Source organism: Plectropomus leopardus, chromosome 12 (assembly GCF_026936395.1).
Source record: "Plectropomus leopardus strain MGB_pleo_1.0 chromosome 12, ASM2693639v1, whole genome shotgun sequence".
Classification (NCBI taxonomy): domain Eukaryota; kingdom Metazoa; phylum Chordata; class Actinopteri; order Perciformes; family Serranidae; genus Plectropomus; species Plectropomus leopardus.
In genome coordinates, this window is record NC_142187.1 from 24,213,478 (window position 1) to 24,232,449 (window position 18,972).

At 39.9% G+C, this 18,972-nt stretch overlaps 1 protein-coding gene across 5 annotated transcripts in view; it reads right to left on the bottom strand.

Annotated features, from left to right (window-relative positions):
* Nucleotides 1-13,319: 13,319 nt before the first annotated feature.
* The window catches only part of adgrl2b.1 (adhesion G protein-coupled receptor L2b, tandem duplicate 1), a 197,639-nt gene continuing 191,986 nt past the window's right edge, over nt 13,320-18,972 (bottom strand). For all 5 annotated transcript variants that reach the window (XM_088085591.1, XM_088085588.1, XM_088085590.1 and 2 more), the window contains one exon: nt 13,320-15,354. In XM_088085591.1, coding sequence (XP_087941717.1) covers nt 14,492-15,354 — 863 coding nt within the window. In that variant the 3' untranslated portion in view covers nt 13,320-14,491. The remainder of the gene's footprint in view (nt 15,355-18,972) is intronic.

The window sequence follows — 18,972 nt, forward strand, 5'->3', positions numbered from 1 at the left end:
TCAGTCTTTGAAAGCCCAGTTGTTCATCCGTCAAACTTTGAACTGCTGTTCTACAGACATTCGTGTCTCCGCAGTGGGTTTTGAATGATTTTCTTGTTGTAGCCACCGTACAAACAAAGGCACCCTGTAGATTTATGTCTCATCCCTCTCTCTCATATTGGACTCTGAGGGCTTTAAGGCTGTAATTAAATTCCAATCCCCACTCTCACTTCTCCGCTGACTGTCCCCGTCTCTGTGGGAGGTTGAGAAGCTGGGTTTACCGCCTGTTGTGGTTTGTTTGAAAGATCCAGACTTCTCTGGAAACCCCAGCCATTACGATAGAATTCACACATGTGGTGCAGAGAGAGAAAGAAAGAAAAGGCCTGAGCTCATGCATAGACGTGGGGCTGGTGTGACATCCGGTCTGCTCGAGCAGTTGAGACATGTGTGCGTGTTTTACCCTCGTCGCCGTTTCTCCCTGTGAACTGCAGGATTTGAGGATTCTCACGTCAAAGTCAGGGACTGCCATTCCAACACGTTGCTATTTCATGCATATGATAGTGCTTTTTGGGGTGTTAAGATGCCCATATGAATAACTCCATCAGTGTACCTATCAAAGCTTTTCCTTTACCAGACGGCCACCCACTGCCAAAGCACAGATTGCTGGCATCGGCCCGTAGCAGGGCCAACAAACTGGAATCAGCTGCAGCAGCAGGCTGTCAGATGGGACTCCTGACAGCGATATGAGGGGCTAGACTGAGCAAGTCCAGTCCGGCGGGGACCAGCGGGAGAGGAAGGATGAGTTCTGCACCACTGATCCAGAGTGACAGTGATGGACAGGTTCAGAGAGGAGAGCTGATGGCCAAGGTTTTTCTCCTGTCTGGACAGTGTTTGAAAAGATGGACATGACGGTCGCAAGGCTTCGAAGTCCAACAGGGCATGTGTGCCTGAGTGTGTGTGTGTGTGTGTGTGTGTTGTCTGTGAGTGGCTGTTCCAGAGTGTCGGTGTGTGTCAAACGGTCAAGCAGAGCAATAAATTTGAAAAGTGACACTGAAATGTGAGATCAAAAACTTGTTTATGTTCAATTGTAGCTCAGCATAGACAGAGGGATGAATTGAAAACACATGCAATTTGAAAATTGTAAACAAAGTATGGCTGCAAATGATTTTCATCATCTATCGAGGGATTTATTATAGATAAACAGAATAATTAATTTGACCTTTAACCCTTCAGAAAATGAAACTTGAATTTTTTGAACTATTTCGTTCAAAAATGGGAAGAAAGCAAAAGCAACTTATGAGAAGTAATTATCCCAAAATTTACAAGAAATTAGTAAAAAGTATAAGGAAATTCCCTGATAGTAATCACCAAAGGAGGGTTTAAAAAAAACACCAACAACAAGGAAATGGCCTGAAAATGTTCTTTAAAAAAATAAAAAAAATAAAAATAATAATAATAATAATAACTGTAATAATAATAATAATAATTCTGTAACATACTATGAAATACATATCTAATTATGATAATTATAAATATAACTTTCCCAACATTTAAAAAAATAACTTTCTAAATCTACCAATTTCTTGCAATTTGCAGGATATTTCTTGACATGTTTCTCATTCCCTTTTTTCCCATGTTTTTTATTTTAAAGGAATCAAGCGAATTTAGTAGAGTTCAAAAGTTTAACTACTTGTGTACGGCCTCTGAATGCAAGAACTTTGATGTTTATCCAGGTTTCAAAGGGTTGAAAAAATTTTAAAAAGCACATCAAAAATTATGAGAATCCAAGGATGACATGTTCACTCTTTCACATGAGAGAAATAAAAGCATCACAAATGAGAAGCAGCAAGAGAAATTTGGCATTTGCTCTTAAAAATGCTGAAAGCAATTGTTTAGTTAGTTGCAGAATATTTTACTGTTTTAGTCAAACAATCAATTAATAATTTCCGCTCAGAAATGCAGGAATTTATGAAACAACATTCATATTAAATAGGATTTTTCTGAGGCCTATGCTGCAGCTGCAATTACTGTACAAGCACCAGTAACAGAGGGACACATTTGCTCTTTAGCGTGCTGGGAATCCGCTCCGTCTTGTTAAAAATCTGAATTATTTGTCACAAAAACGTGCTCCTCCGCAGCTCATGTTTCATCAAGAGTCAGGGCTCCCTGTGACAAGTAATTACGTCAAGAACAAACGTTCCCAAAGGCAGCAATTAATGCTGAACTCATAACACACAATGATGCCCAAGGCCCTGGATCTAATATGAACACTGGCACCCCTTGTTGTGCAGTTTACCCCATTTTCCCCTTTGATGACTCACATTCGTCAACAGATTTTCTTATTAAGTTGTGTGCATCCGTGTGCATGTTTCATTCACCGGCTCAGTTCTTAATTCTGCTGGCCGATGTCTTAGAGACAGATTATACGTGCTCTCATGCCCAAGGACAAGTCATAGAACTCATTTTTTCAGACACATACATTATCGAATACAACTCCAGCACGCAGCCTGGCTGTATATCCTCTTTATGATGGAATGAATCTTTTTTGACTACGACTTCTCCTTCAAGATTTGCTGCACCTCCAGGAAAAATATGTCCAGTACATCCAGGACAGATCCCTCTTCCCCCTTTCACAAGCCCTGTCCTCCCCATTTCTCTTGGATGCCTTCAAGGTCTCCACTATATCTCACACTCCCCAGTCCAAATTTGAATTATGTTTATTACAGTTCAACCGTGGTCAGGAGATGCTTTCAAAATCAATACTTGATAGGCTCGGTCAGAGGAATGAGAGTGAAATGGCCATTGCATCTGCCCCGATGTGGAAGATTGACATGCAGCATTTGGAGTCTGCGGTTTGAGGGACTGCTTCCTCTTTTGCGTGAGGTGGTCACAGACAGCTCTAGGTTGAGGCTTTAGGGGCTTTGCGAGGTTGTTAAAAATGTTCCTGTTCACTTTTCCAGCTGCAGCCTTTTAACGGTGCATTAAACGACGGTTACCCCCGGAGAAGTCACCAGGGAAAACAAGAAATGCCGTTTGAAAATCAAGGGAGGGTCAAGAACAATCCTTTTGGACTACTCAATCTTTTTAGGGGGGAGTTTTTTGGATGTGCAAAGAGAGAAAACAGATATACTTTTAAGGCCATTTTAGATAGGAAAAATTATTTAAACTCCCAGTGAAACAGTAGGCCTCTTTTGTCTATCTGTAGTTATAAGATATCTTATGAAGACATATTTTATATTACTACAACTTTTGCAGGCTTCCTATATTTTATAGGCTGTACATTAAGAAACTATAATATCTGCTTATATCTACCATATAGCGTGTTTTCAATCATTAATTAGGGCCAGATTGATTTAGGCTACTAAATGATACATTGGATTATATTGGATTGAAGTTGTTTTAATTAAAGTTATTAAAAATTCACTACAATTTATCGAATAGTTGATTGATTTTAAAAAAAAAGATATTCTAGTCATTGCCAAAGTGGTGGACCAACCAATATAAAGCCATATGCAGCAAAGACTCCTCTGTTACTCGGTTTTGTACATATATTCCCTCTGTTGTGCTGTTTTAGGCAGAAAGCCATATTTTGATTTGGATTAGTTAGAGGAGGTTCATTTCTCCTTACACCTCAGAGAAAACAGCTCGCACTGAAGGACACATACTGTATATTTATCTTCATTTTTATGGGTATAACCCAAAGATAAATACCCTTTGCCATTGCTTCTTCTCTTATTTCTTCCACAACATTTCACCTAGTGAACGTCACAATACAAAAATTTCACAGTCTCAGCACTCTTAAAGCAGTCTTGAGTCAAGACCTGTCTTGATATATGAGAAAGTAAAATGATAAAGAAAGCAACAGTGGGCACACAACACAGGCCCTGCATGCAGTTGGGGATTTTACATATACATTTGCTGAAAATACCTTTCTTGCCCTTTTTGCTGAAGATATGATTTCCTAAAATGCACATCCTCAAAAAGTAGACTATGCTTGTCAAATCACATCCAGTATGAGAAACAGAAATTTTTCTCCATAAATATTTGTAATGATTAAAAGATGAAAGATGATTTTCTTCTCTAAATATTTGGTGTTAAATCGACTCCAAGACACTGGATGGTCACTAAACACCTCCTGCTTCATGTTTCCTGTCGAAACAGCAACAGTGAACACAACAGCCGTACACAGCTGATCACTCACAGATCTGCTATACCGTTTGTTTAAATCACAGCCTCACGAATGCACATGCTGAATATAAACCAATGTGTTACTTGTAAAGCACATCTGGTCGGGTGTCTCTCAGTGTAACAGGCTACAGGATGAGCTCAGTTTCTCACAGTCACTTGTTTTTTGAACACTGGATCTGTCGCTGATTAGTCAATAAACCGGTTGACCCCCCCTCCGACGTCTGACCGAAGGTTCTGGCCTTGGATGTGACCAAAGTGGTAACAAATGTTTCACTGTGCTCTCCATAAAGTGAAATATGAAAAATGTGTGGGGTGAAATCTTGGAGATTTTTCGTGCCACCTCGAGCCTTTTTGGTCTGATCTCTCACAGAAGAGAGAACACAGAGCTGCAGCTCAGAGTGACTTTCCACAAAATCTCATGGTTTTTCTGCTGTCGACTTCTGACTGGCTTTTCTCTCTTACACTGCACAAATGAAAAAAAAAGAACCCAGACACAGAACAACACAGAAGCAGATATTTGCACTTGTATTCATTATTTATTTCGCATCATTACATTTCTTACATTTCTTTTCTATCCAGGAATCTAGCAAGTCTGTGTGAGCATGCTGGGTTTTTACCCGCGCTCTGATTCATATTCATGCAGTCATTCACAACCAGGAAAAACTATGGCGCAGTTGGAGGAAAGATCAAGAGGGTCCAACTGTGAACCTCAAATCTGTGGACCCCAGGTCGGGGAATCAATGAGAGAAGAGCAGGGTCTCCACAAAATTATGTGCGTCAGTTCCATTGGCATTTTTTTTTTTCAGGGTCCCCATGGGATCTTGAAATCCTTAAAAGTTGGTCAATATTAGTTAAAAAAAAAGAAGGATTTTGAAAATAGACATAAAAGGGTCCCTGTAAGTGCTTGAATTGTATGTATTTTGTGCAACAACAGAAATTCTCTGCCTCTGTTGCAAAATATTGTTTTGCTGTGCTGTGTTAGAGACCACACAGTCTTCCATCACTGAACACAGCAAATTTAAGAAGTGTTCACACATGCAAGCCTCTCTGTTTCTAAATATTGTCTTTTAGCTTCTGTACAGCCTGCTACTTCTCATTATAAAATGTCTCGGTGTTGTAACAGTAATCAACTCCATCTACGTCTCAATTATGCCATGTTGGGTCTTTGAATTTGGGGAAATTGGGCCTGAAAAGTCCAAATATTGCCCTAGAATTTGATTTTTAACAAGGCAAAACCTTTTGGTCAGTTTAAAGACTAGCTAATTTGTCTTGTAGTGAGTTGAGGGGGTATGGCTATGCCCAATTGGAAACCTCCAGGGCTTAAAAATGAAGCCAAGTTTCCAAGTCACTGCAGTAGCTCTAATGGCCACTTGTAGTTGACTCCAAGAGTGAGCAAAATCCCCAAAGACCCCCATTTTAAAATGCCCAACTAAACCGCAGAAATAAACACATTTACAGCCCAGTACAAAATACTGCTTTGGTCTCTATAGCCAATTTCAACATACATGATAACCATGTGAATTTTTATATAATTCACTCATTTTCAATTTATTGAGGCTTAAAGGTACTCATGACTGACAGGCTGTCCGCTGAAAGTGTCCTCGGCTTTTCAGTCAGATCCACCTCTAACTCCTCCACAGGTCAAGGCCACTCGACCAAGTACGATTACTTCTGGCTCCAGAAAACCAGCATGGTGTTGTCCAAAATACCAAACTGAAGGCTTCAAAATGGCAGTCCGTGCACACTGTTTCACTTCATTTCAAAGAAACATGTCATTCAACCCTGAAACTGTAGCAAAGCAGTGAAAAACTGTTTTTATACTGAATGTGTCCCAGTTGGAACAAATGAAATTCACTTAAATCAAGGTCCATCTCACTATTTACGTACCAATATTCTGCAGGGGTGTGCAAACAATAATAAAACCAAAAACTCAGTTTTTATTGATTTTCGTGCTAATTTTTCAGACAAAAATCCTTGGTGTGAAATAACTTGCTATTACTTAAATTCAGGTGATCTGTTGGAGAAGCTAACATTTATGTTCACCTTATAAAACAAAGTATAACAGAGTGTAAGATGATATTACCTCTCAAATTAAACAGAAAACATTCTTCTGTTGTTGGTGACAGTGATTTTAATCGAAGTTAGTGTGCCTAAACTCATACTGCCTTCTGAAAATATACAGTACAGAAGTTCAAAAAAATTAGCTCCTTCCAAAAATCTTTATAAGACTATAGATGAAATAATATTTAATGATATTGTAACATTTCACACTTTGCAATGTGTGGCTTTTCTTTAAGTTTTATTTCCCTTATGGCAGATTTTCAGCACTGACGATTCTCTAACCGTCTTGTTCAGCAAAAAGATTTGAATTAACCATAAAAGAAGTAGCTTATATGCTTTCACACTTTTGTGGCAGAAACTGAAGTGACATATCTCACTTGTGGGGACTCCACTTTGTCTCCATTTGCTCAAAGACGTGAGGTCCGATCCCCAGTTTGTCTTTTTCTTGAGCAGATGCCTTCAGGGCTCGCTGACAGTAGGAAGATGAAACAGCTGAGAAGCTTCTCTCTGGAATTTGATCTCCACCTCCTTGTAAAAGTGTCAAAGATTTTTCCAGAGCATAAAAGTGAAGCATACTCAGTGTAGCAATGAATCAGAAAGTTTATGATTTTTTTAAAACATTGTTTAGTTAGCAAAAAACTTCCCAAAACAAATGTCACAATGAAACATTTTAGTTATTTTGTCCTAGTTTTTCCTCTGTTTTTGTATATTTGAGGGTGCACGGTTTGGAGCATGTGTGTGCCCGTCTTAACTCCTAAACCAAATATTTTGATGAAATATGAACCTTTGTTGATGTGGTCCGCAGTGAAGGTCATTTAGCGACTACAAGAAAGCAATAATCAAACATGTCACCATGTGTAGTGGCTCAGCTCATCACGGTTTCAAAGCTGAAGCTAAATCTTTATTCAACTTACTTTCTTTTTTTTTGGACCCGTCACTTTGATTTTCTAACCAATGGCCCAAGAAAACATTGCTTTGGGCATCTTTTGAATGCAAGTTCAAGCATGACATCGATTATCATACCCTCATAATTATCTCCACATGCTACTGTATCACTGTATTTCACATTCAGACGTGGCTCCGTACGTCCTGGGTGAGTGATTAGAATAACTGTAAGTAAATTAGCTGTGGATAAAAGCCTTTTAGTCAAAGACGCCCTGCAGTTTAATGCTATAAATTTTCTCAGAGATCAAGCAGTGAAGTCACAAAAAAAGGACAAAACTCACACTGTTGGACAGAAAATGACTTACGTGCAACAACATTTTTATGACATTAAGCTTTTTCATTTTAAATTTGAAGCAGTTACTTTACTAAAAGAATCAGCACCTCATTTCAACTTGTTTTTTCTCTCTTTTTCATCCTTTTTTTGTGATATATTGGAAATGCAAAATAGGTACAGATGTGTTTGTATAATGGCGGGTTTTCGTGTAAATAACGGACACACAGCTTCAGAGATATATGAAAAACATCTGCTGCAATTATCACTCCGAAACACCACTGAATAAAACATTTACACAATGGAAGTTTCCGCCAGGAAAATAAATCTCTGTCTTATTTATCAAAGATTTTCCTGTCCGAGCTGTTTTTGACAATACTGTCTCTCTGAATTGGCATATCAAAAGGCACTTTGAAGTGGGACATACCGTAAAAAAATGGCCATATTTTATGTTCAAATGTGTTTTTTGAAGTCATGTTGGATAAGCTTGACTGGGTTTTATTCGCACATTCACATTTTTTTTCTCCTGAAATTGCAATCATTACGTTTTGTCTCAAATGGCCAAAAACTGTGGGACCAATTGCTTAAATAAGGGAAAATTCCTCTCTTGAGCTTTTGACTAATAGCAGTCGTATGTTATGTTTGCGTCCCAGGGGAATGCATTGCTATTATTTTAACAGAGACAACCCCAACAAAAACACGGGCCTCTGTTGAGTGTTTACTGTATAATGGGTGTGACAGGCTACCTTAGCCAAATTCGGAGGTCACTGCTGGTGTTTCCTACGAGGTATGACAGTTTTACAACAGCAGGGGCTCAGACTCGGATCATTTCTGACATCTTAGACTGCTGCTGCTCTCTGTCTGTCTCGCAACTCTTTTTTCTTTCTCTCACTTTCTCCTCTCCGGCTTCTCTATCTGAAATGCCTTCTTTCTTTCATTCCCTTACACACACACACACACACACACACACACACACACACAAGAAATTATATCAAGCCTTTCTCAGCCGGACTCAAAGGGGACTCTTGAGCATATTTTAAGCCTAAAGTCTTAATCTCTCATAATAGGCCTCTTTGTGGAAGTCGAGGAGGAAGCCCGTATATTTCTTCTTAAACAGCCCTCTGTTGGTGCTGCAGGGGGCGAGTTGTGTTGATAGCCTAAAAAGCATTAAAACAACAAACTACAAATGCCATAAGGCTAAAATTAAATTTTTGGCATCACAGTTAAATTGCAGTAATTGCACCGGGAGATTATGCAACAAATGCTATTTCTAGCAGGATTTTCAGGGCAATATTATGTGGTGTGTACAGCTTTTCCTTGACACATATGCTCATACATTTACATCCAGCCTATATATTCATTATGCGCCACAGTTGTAAAAAATGTAAAAAAAAAAAAAAAAAGTGAGTGAGCCCTGAGTTGTTTTGCTGTTTCTCTGCAGGCAGGAATTCTTCTGTCTTTGCTGGAGCTTTAAATGCACACAGAGAAGCCGAGTCAGCCAAGGCAGCGCGGTGTTGTTCAGTGGGACGGTGGCAGCAGAGCAGGAGCGATTCAGATGTTCTTTATCTTCCTGCTGCAGAGTGAAATGTAGAGGAATGTAAGCTGTACATTTACAGAGGCCCTGAGGAAATATAATACTCCTTCTGCATTGTGGCTGTGCTAATGTAATTATGCATAGTTTCTGCACCAGCTGAGGAAAAGATTGCAATCCACCAATATAAACATTGTCTGCAAGAACGCCTTTTTATTTTAATAATATTATTATTATTATGTCTTTTTTTTAAAGCCTGATCTGTAGGCGGAGCGGGTCAAAAAGCTGATTCTGTAAACAAGATATTCATTCCAGTTTTTAGCACAGTTTGGAAGAATTCATGTGGAAAAATAATATGTATACCTCAAGTACACATACAAGCACTCTGCACACACACACACACACACACACACACACACACACACACACACACACACACACACACACACACACACACACACACACACAGTAGTGTGAGTGCATTTTGGACCAGGCTCTGTGATCTGATTTTGAATGCAGCATCTTGTTTGATGTCTTTTTGATGATGTCCAAATCACCAGAGGTTAGAGTTTCTCACATGATATTCACATTGTTCTGATTGACTCCAGGAACTGTTCACAAGACGTCTTTTTATGTGACAAACACGTTTTCTAACATGGTAATCAAGATGTTCTGATCGACTCGGGATGTCATTTAATGTGACAAATGGGTGTTTTTTCTACAATATTCTGCTCTATGTACTTGGCATAGAGTCTTTTTATCTGAAATGATTGCTGTTCATGTATTTTTTGATTTGTTTTGCTGTAGGTGGTAAATCATACTCTACACTGGGGCTATATTTATATTTACCTGTATTTATGTAGATAAATGTATGTACACATTTTTGCAGTTTTATTTCCCTTTTTTTCTTTCTTCTTGTCATTGCTTTTCTACACGTTTTTTCTTTTTTTTTAAACAGTCATGATACAATTAAAGTTCATATATAATGCATTGATGTTTTTTAGTCGTGACATTTCTGTCTTTAAGAGGCTGTACTGGATGTCATGATAGCATTTAAGGAAACACTGTTAAGTTAGGCTAAATTTTGACAAGGAAAAACAGCATTGCCATTTCACAGGGGTCCCTTGACCTCTAATGTCGAGATATCAGCATGAAAATGGCTTTTTCGGGTACCCACGAGTCTCCCCTGAACAGACGTACCCACTTAATGTCAGTCACATGCAGTTTTTTTGCAAGCAGTATAAATGTGTTATTTATGCATATCATATTTGTGTATTTCTTTATACTGGGGTCCCTAAACAGTCTTAAAATTGCTCCCACCTGTGAGCTGATGACACAGGTGCAGCTAATCGGACTGATGTCAGCAGGAAACTGCATCACCAAAGATGGCAAAGAATCGCCTAAAACCTGTGGATGAAGCTAAGTAGAAAACGAATGCTGTATGGGCGGCAGCTGACCGCAGACCATCAAACATCAGTCAACAAATGCTGTCATTTGATTTCAAACCAGTCTGGTAAGAATTGCTTCATTTTGCCAATACGGACCTCAAAACTGCTTTGAAATACAAAATAATGGAATTGTAAACGTGATAAAATACCTAAAATGATTAACTACTGAAATTCAGACATTAATTGTGATGTAAAAAATTAAAGCATTTGAAAGCCTTATAGTCTAAATGCGTATTTATGAATGGGAGCCTGCTTGGTAACCTGTCAGGTGACTTGGCATGTAAAGGTTCGTGTCTACAATGAAACTTGTGTGATGAAGAGCATCTTTTGTGCTGTGTTCAGATTAAAACTTTTGGAACCGAAGCAAGTTGGTTTTATTCCTAAACATGGGGAAAAACACAATGAGCAACTTGACAATATCCTGAAAAGTGCACGAAATTTAGTAGATTTAGAAAATTATTTTTAAAAAGCAAGGGAAAAATGTCCAGAAAAATATAGTTAAAATTATGTTACAGATTTATCATAATTTTAAACCTTTTTCAGATCGTTTCCTTGTTTGTTTGTTTGGTTTTTAGTTTATTTGTTTTACTTTCCGTCTTTATTTGTACTAATGTTCTGGTCTTGCCAAGTAATTGCTCATTGTTTTCATTCAGGTTTTTAAAAGGTGAAATATTTATGGGAGCACAGTCTAGTTTGCAAACATTATTTTTTCTTTTCTTATATAATCTCTTGTCCAGCAACTAGTTTTTTGTCATCTGGATGTGTGTGCTTTCTGATTTTTTTTTGCATGAAAAAAACATGTATACCTCAAATACATGTACAAGCAGTCTACACACACACACACACACACACAGTAGTGTGAGTGCATTTTGGACCAGGCTCTGTGATCTGATTTTGAATGCAGCATCTTGTTTGATGTCTTTTTGATGATGGACATGAAATAATGTCCAAATCACCAGAGGCTGGAACATCAAACAGATTCAAATGAAAACACGGTAATGCCTCCTCGGACTGAGCCTTATTGCGCCTTCATTTGCCACTGCCCCATGGAAGCCGGGCTTTGACTGTGCACGGATAAAAGATGAGTCGATAAATGAGACACTTTCATCTTCAGCAAACTTCGACAACTTTTTTCATTGGCGGTGCAAACACTGCATGGCTAATATGCTGCATCATAATGTAATCGGATAATCACAGATGGTGATGTCAGCGACTCAATGAGGAGTCAAAGGTGGAGGGAGTATCTTTTGAAGAGGATGAATGGTCGGAAATCATCACAGCGGGATAAGGAGAGCCCAGGATGTGCTGATCTTTGTATCAAGGAGCCCTCCAGTCTTATTGGGGAGAGGACGATATCGTCTGTATATTGTTCAATTTCAGAACCCAATGTTCTTTAAGATAATAGGGTGAGCGAGCTAATACAGAGCACAGGTGACTTAGTGATAATGAACCAATATATATGCATCATGCAAAACCGATCCTTATGCTTGACAAAGGGAGCTCAGCACATTCACTCATCACGATTTTGTCTGTTATGAAAACGCAGACGGGGAAACTTCCCCTGCTCGCCGTGACATCACACACGCCTCCCCGAAGGGTTAGTCTCATGTGAAGTCGATTTTGAGCCGCCATGTCGGTTCTTGCGTGTTTATAATAAAGAAGCTTTCACAGACAATGCCTGGCTCGCTCCTGACAAAGCGTGAGCGGGTCATCGACTTTGCATTATATTTGATTTATATCTGAACAGAAGCCAAGTTTCCGAATAATTTACAGACCAGTTCGGTGTCTCTCCGGGCTTTTTGGATGGCTCTGTGTAAACTGAGAGGCTGATGTTCAAACAACAAGGCACAGAGCCATAGTGGACTCAGAGCTTTGCCTTGGCCTCTGCGTCGAGTCTCCTGACAGCAAACTGGCACCCAGCTCCAACTAATAAAGTGCACCACCCAGATCCTACTGCGGCTGCATGTACTGCACGTCTGCCGAGTGTGTGTGTGTGTGTGTGTGTGAGAGAGAGAGTGTGTGTGGTCAGCTGGAGCAGGACACTCCTGGAAAAGCCACGGATGAAAGACATATCGAGCGCTAAATCTGCTAAATCTGTGTTGTGAGTCTCATGCACTCTGTCTCCTCTTCGGATGATCTGCTCACAGTTCAGCACGTGGAATGATTTAGACACCGATCAAAAGTGATTACGCCACATCTTGTTGAACTCGCATAATTACTGTCATAGTGTATGCTTACAGTGGCAGTGAAAGGATGAGGCTGGAGATATTCAGTATTTTAGTTACTGCTGACATCTTCACATGCAAAATATTTAAGCCAACTGTCAGAACTTTCAAACATTTAAATGATTTATATATTTAATCACTTTGTCGTAAAATAGCCAACAGCAGATGAATGTTAATGCAAAATATTTTGCGCAATTTATCGCATGCTAACAAAATTTTTAGTTTACAGGTGCAACTCCTCAGCTTTCTCAGAATACATTTATGCCACAATATATGGAATTATTGTATTTCTTCCTGTTTCCTGTCAACTTTCTTATAGAGGGGAAATGGTACAGCAAAAAACCTGTGGAGTCTGTCGAAACCTGTGTTTGTATATCATCACCTGCAAAGAAAATTTGACTTCATTACTGAGTTAAAATCTCAATGAGAACTGCATTGGTGTAAAATTTGGGGGTGATGCTAGGGACATGTCCTGCTCAATATTAAGGACACTTTTGTATTGTTAGACTTCAAAGCCAACTCTTTGGTGCTTTTTTTTTTTTTTTTTTTTACTGATTTTTATGTTTCATGAAATTGGTTGACAATAACAAAAAATATTCACAGCTTTTTAATTTATTGTTTTCCTACATGTTTAGATCATTTCAGATTTTTCATGAATAAGTAGCCAGACATATGCGAACAAGAAAAAATTCACATTTATTTGATATCAAACAGGAGTTGAATTAAATATCAGCTGATGATGGGCTCTTACAAAAGAAATAAAACGAACCTAATCAGTGCTGCAACAACTTTTCACTTTCCAACCATGTTCTTTTTTTTCTCCTTTTTTTAGTTAATAAATTAATTAGTGTCAAAGGATGAAATATGTCCGCCAAAACTGCAATATCGCCTTGACACGAACATAAGTCTTAAACCTGACAATTTCTTTCAAGTAAAATAAATTACACAAGTTTCCAATTCATTTCAAATCTGTGCATGGCGCCGGTGTTAACGAATATACTACTGGCAAAAAACTCATCATTCATGAAAGCAAAAAGCACTTCACAAGCAGAGATGTGAGCATGATTTCATATGGATTGATAGCTCCGAAACATTTTTTTTTTCATATTCAATACATACTACAACGAGTCAAGTGTGAGAGGAAAAAAAGCACATTTCCACCATTTTGATTAACCTTGTCCCTAACTGTAACCTTGAAGAATCTTATTAACATTGAAAGGGCATTACTACTGAATGGTTGCCGTTTCTTTTTTTTTCTTTCTGTTTTTTTTTGACTTTTTACACTAGTGGTACAGCAAAATATATTTTCTTTAGCTGTTACTTTGACAACAGTTAAATGTGCAATAGAGAAAATATAAGGCCTGAGTCTGAATTAGTGGTTTCTTAACTTTACAGTCCTGACTGTGTAGTGGAGCCACACTAGTTCTAGTTCTGTACTTCATGACTAAAAAGACCCTGGTTCTGCAAAGTCTCTTAAGAATATGTCAGGAATTTCATAGTTCTTTCCTTGGAGTATGTTTTCGTCCCTTATTCTTCGACAGTACAGTACAACAGAAATGCCAGACTTCTCTCTGACGTGGCGGCCCGTGTGTTATTCTCTGCACCTCTGAAGTCCAACAGCAGAGCTTTCACAGTCCACATTTGTCTGGCCTCGCATGGACGTGTTTTGTGTGTTAATGGGATCTGTGTGCAAAAGTCTTCATTCCTTTTCCCACCCAACAACATTTCACTTCCTGTCCTAACAGGAAGGGCATGTGGGGTGCGGAATCAGACTTTGTCGGCTCTCTTGACATCAAGCGAAAGCACCCATCTGTTAAAACCTGTGCAAACAAAGAGCGCCGGCTCAGAGGCTGGTAATGAGCTGCATTTGTCCGTCACTGGGAGCCTCTCCTTCCTGTGCGCAGTCTTCGTTGTTGGGCGGGATGATGCACCCGTCGCTGGTGCCTCGGTTTATGTGGTAGTAGGACAGGGGCTGCGGCGCATCGCCGAGCTCGGGCATGCTTTTATGATACGCGTCCTCGCTCTCGCTTCGAGGTGAGGGGGAGAGCTCCTCCTCCTCCTCCGGGGGGTACGGCGAAGCGGAGGGCGAGGGTGAGTCTCTCAAGTTTGGCATGCTGGTGTAAAGGGAGTCTCTGTTATTGTTGGGTGAGTTGGAGCCCGTGTCCTCCACTGCGGTAACAGTCTCAGAGCCATGGCCGCCCTGCCCCTCCAGGCGCCTGGGGGCCTTCTGGGCGCTGTAGAGCAGGGAGTGAGTCCTCTGGGGCAGGAGGGGGGCCTCCAGCGCCTCCTTGTGGTGGGGGTGCAGGAGCAGCTCCAGGGTGGCGTGGCCTCCTCTTCCACTTCCTCTCTGGGGGGATGAGGCCTCGGCGTGATCCGCCACAATGGCGTCATCCTCGCTGCCGCTCCCGCCCCCACCTCGGTCCACTGTCACTCTGGTCTGCGGAGGCAAGGCTCTGTCCTGCTGACTGGGGGCGTCGCGACCTTTTGGGGCCCCGCGGGGCCTTAGGTTGTTGTGGACAATCTCAGATATGATCATCTTCTCAAAGGCGGCGTCATCCAGGTTGAGGCCCCCCAGGTCACCCGGGGCTCTAACGCCCACAGTCTCATAGTCGTCGTCTCGCAGGGAGTAGCTGTTGTTGAAATTGCCATTGAGGGGGAGGGTGTCCATGGCACTGATGTCCCTGCTGTTGCTCAGAGAGTGCTGTCCTGCAACGAAAGGCAAAAAGAGTGCTTGAGATATGATTTTTTTTCTCTTTCTATAGAACAAAACAGTGTCCACTACACCATCCACATACAACCTGATACTGCTCAGGACACTTCACTCTTGTGCTCTTTGATCTCAGGGTTAATTTTAATTTTATTCAAATACAGAAAAGTTTTAAAAATCAAAGGAGAACCCAATCAGCTCCCCACCATGTCCATCCTCATTATGGCTGAATATCATTAAAGCCAATCTAAAAGATTATCCTGAACAATATTGGAGAGATGAGAACAAAAGATGACTTGAAAAATAGAAAACAGCAACACGCTACAAAAAGTAGCTGATGACCAGGTAACAACACAGCCGCATACAAGAAGCAATACCATGAGAGCAAAAGAAATAAATTAATACAAGCTGATGAGGAAGTGTTGTGACATTCACAATGAATAAAACATTCCACCTGTTAAAAAAAGAAGGCAAGACAAAAGAAGTAATGTTGAACACAGATGGCCAGCCACCTCTCTTTGCACTGGGGCCCCACAAGCACGGCAACAACCCCCACACACCACGACAGGCAGGCACGGTGCAATGACTCACTTTGCCAACACTCACATCAAGTGTGTCTGCTCAGGCTATGTGGCCTAAGAACAGCTGATGTGCAAAAAAAGTAAAACAGATGCTTTTCTTCAATTGCAGCAGAAACAACAAAATCACTGAAATAAGACCAAAGTGGAAAGCTCGTAACATCCAGCCTGGATTCAGTCCATCCAACTCTTTGTGTCCTTGCCATTAACTGTAATTTTTTTTAGCCTGTGCGATCTTTTGGAGAATGACAGCGAAATGATGTGTTGAGAGCTAAAGGACAAATCAAGGACAACTGAATCCTGGACTCAGCAGGTGGAAGGGTTCAGCAGCAAGCACAGTCTGTCTCTTAAAACCTACAGTCAAAAAAGGAACATTTCCTGTTGAAAATATTTCTGAATGACATTTTGTTTTCCCACTTTGAAGCGCACATCAATTTCAAACACACACACACACACACACACACACACACACACACACACACACACACACACACACACACACTGTGGAGTACTAATTTTGTGCAACCTGATGACTAAGCGCAATTAGCAGGATGATGTGAAGAGGGGCTAGTTTGATTTGATACGAGGATTTTATTTACTGCGTACGCTGTGTGTCTGTAAGGTTGATATTTTGCAGGGTGAGAGAGATGTCGTCGCAGGCAGAAAAAAAAACTGCAGTCTTTCAAATGAATGTGTCAGAAAACGGATGATAGCAACTGAAGAAAAAAAAAGCTCCAAAAACAACATCAAAGACATTTCTAAAAAGAGTGAAACGAGAGCACGGAGAGCAAAAGGGCAAAAAGAGGGGGTGGAAGATTATTAGACACCTCTCTGAATAGACCCTACTTGCAAATTTGCATTTGTTTATGCTGTGATTTTATTGCAGACAGGTATTGTCTACCAGGAGAGGGGGGGGAAATGATGTGAACAGAATTCAACTGGACACGGCGACAGCTGCACTCTGGGAACCGTTCCAGCGGAGATTCATCCAAGATGTTCTCCTTACCGATTTTACTGCATCGCATGAACATCTGCAGAGCATTACTTAGTATTAATACTCTTATAATAGAGGACACGCTCATCCTTTTCCAGGAGCTAAATGTAATGACTATAGCAGGCGAAATTTTGAGAAAGCTTATGTTAAACTTGACAGTCTCTCGGCACATATTTCATACTTGGTTGGTGATCTTCACACCAGGTTTTGACATTTGTGTGTCATGCCGGTGCCTGCAGTCCTCGAACTAGTTTCCATGTGGTTTTTTTTCTTCTTTCTTTTCTTTTAAAGTCGCTGCTTCCTGTTGTGTGAACCTAGCACATTGCAGCAGGGGTTCAGACTTGTTTCTAAAGGTAAAGGAGGTGTTTATGCTGAAACAAAATTAAGTGCTAATTAAATTATTGCCACATTTTTATACGTCTCTGGTGCTCCAGTGTTAACATGCAATTACAACAATGATTAAGCAGGTAAACATTTTTTGGGCAATAAAGCACAAGCTGTCTGAGCACACACTGACTTCTGCGTCTGAGCTGCTGCTGAGCTCACAGAAAAAAAGAAATGTCTTTGATTTTCTTTGCCGACATTGTTTGGTCCCAGCCCTGCTTCATTATCTCCGAGTGTGAAGTGCTCTCTTTGTGCTGTAAGCGAGCTCACAGCACAAAAACGAGACCGTGATGACTGCAGCAGGTTAAAGCTATACATTACTGCATATCCTTACACACTTTCGCCATGCTGCTGTTTTTGTATATTCTCTTTTATCATCAAATGCCTGGGAATATCTGAGGGCTACGACTCTGCCCGCATTGCGTCATGAGCTTCTGTGTTTTTTTTTTTTCTTTCTTTGATTGGGTTTCTTTTGCTCTGCCAGTGAGGAACTAGGTCACCATAAACACTGACATGTTTTAAATTGATCTAATTGGAAATAAACTAAAGACAATTTAAACATGGTATCGTCCATGAAAAAAGAGAAAAAGCATAAATGATCCAGACCAGCGTGAGAAGCTCATATTCAACAGATAGGAATTCCCATATGACTGCTCAGTGGAAGAGATAAGATAGCACTGACATTTATCTCCTTCTGTGTTTACAAAGGAGAAACTCACAGCGATAAGAATACTGGAAATAAGGCGAGGGTGTGAATGAAGAAGAACAAATGGTAAATCTAGAGTAATTATTCTCAACATAATGCATTATGTGTCAGAGTCACAATGAGATTTTTAATGTTTAAAAAAAAAATCTATCATTTATATGAGAGACTTAAAGGAGAAAACGTATACCTCTCTCATATCTGCCTGATTATTATAAAGCCAGCCATTGGTTAACTTAGTATAGCACTGAGACTGAAAGAGGGGTGAAACACCCACCCTTGCTACTAAAAATAGGTTTAATCTTGTTTGTTTAATCCATATGAAAACTTAAGTGCAAAACAAATAATGTGCCATTTCTCTCTGGCACAGTGCTTGCCTGGTTTTGCTTTCACATGTCACAAAGATTTTTCTGCTAGTTTTGGTGATTTTATGTTTCAAACATTTGACACTGAATATGAATACTGATTACGGTGTTCCTCAAGAACGTATTTTGGGTCCTTTTCTTTTTTCTTTATGCTCCCTCTTGCCAACACAATTTGTCAGCATAATGTCAATTATCACCGTTATTTCTTGCTTGGAAAACCACAAGTTGTGATTGGACTTGGACAATTTCTGGCCATGAAACTTTTTGGATACAGATACACTAGGAATAAAGCACATAATATAATTTGATCTCTGCCTTTGTACGTATATGTGTATATATCTGCATGTATGTCAATTTATATACAGCATATATTTTTGTTTATCATTTGGTTTTATTTGTCTGTGTTTAATTGGTTATACTGGGGTGGAGGGTAGGGATGGTCAGATATGTGCTGTCATGTTTATATGTTCACTCACTGGTGATTACTGTACACATCTTAAATCACAAGATGAGGTACAAAAATAAAATAAAATAATTACTGTTATGCTTATGACACACAACTATATATCTCTGTTTTGTCAGAAAACACCAGT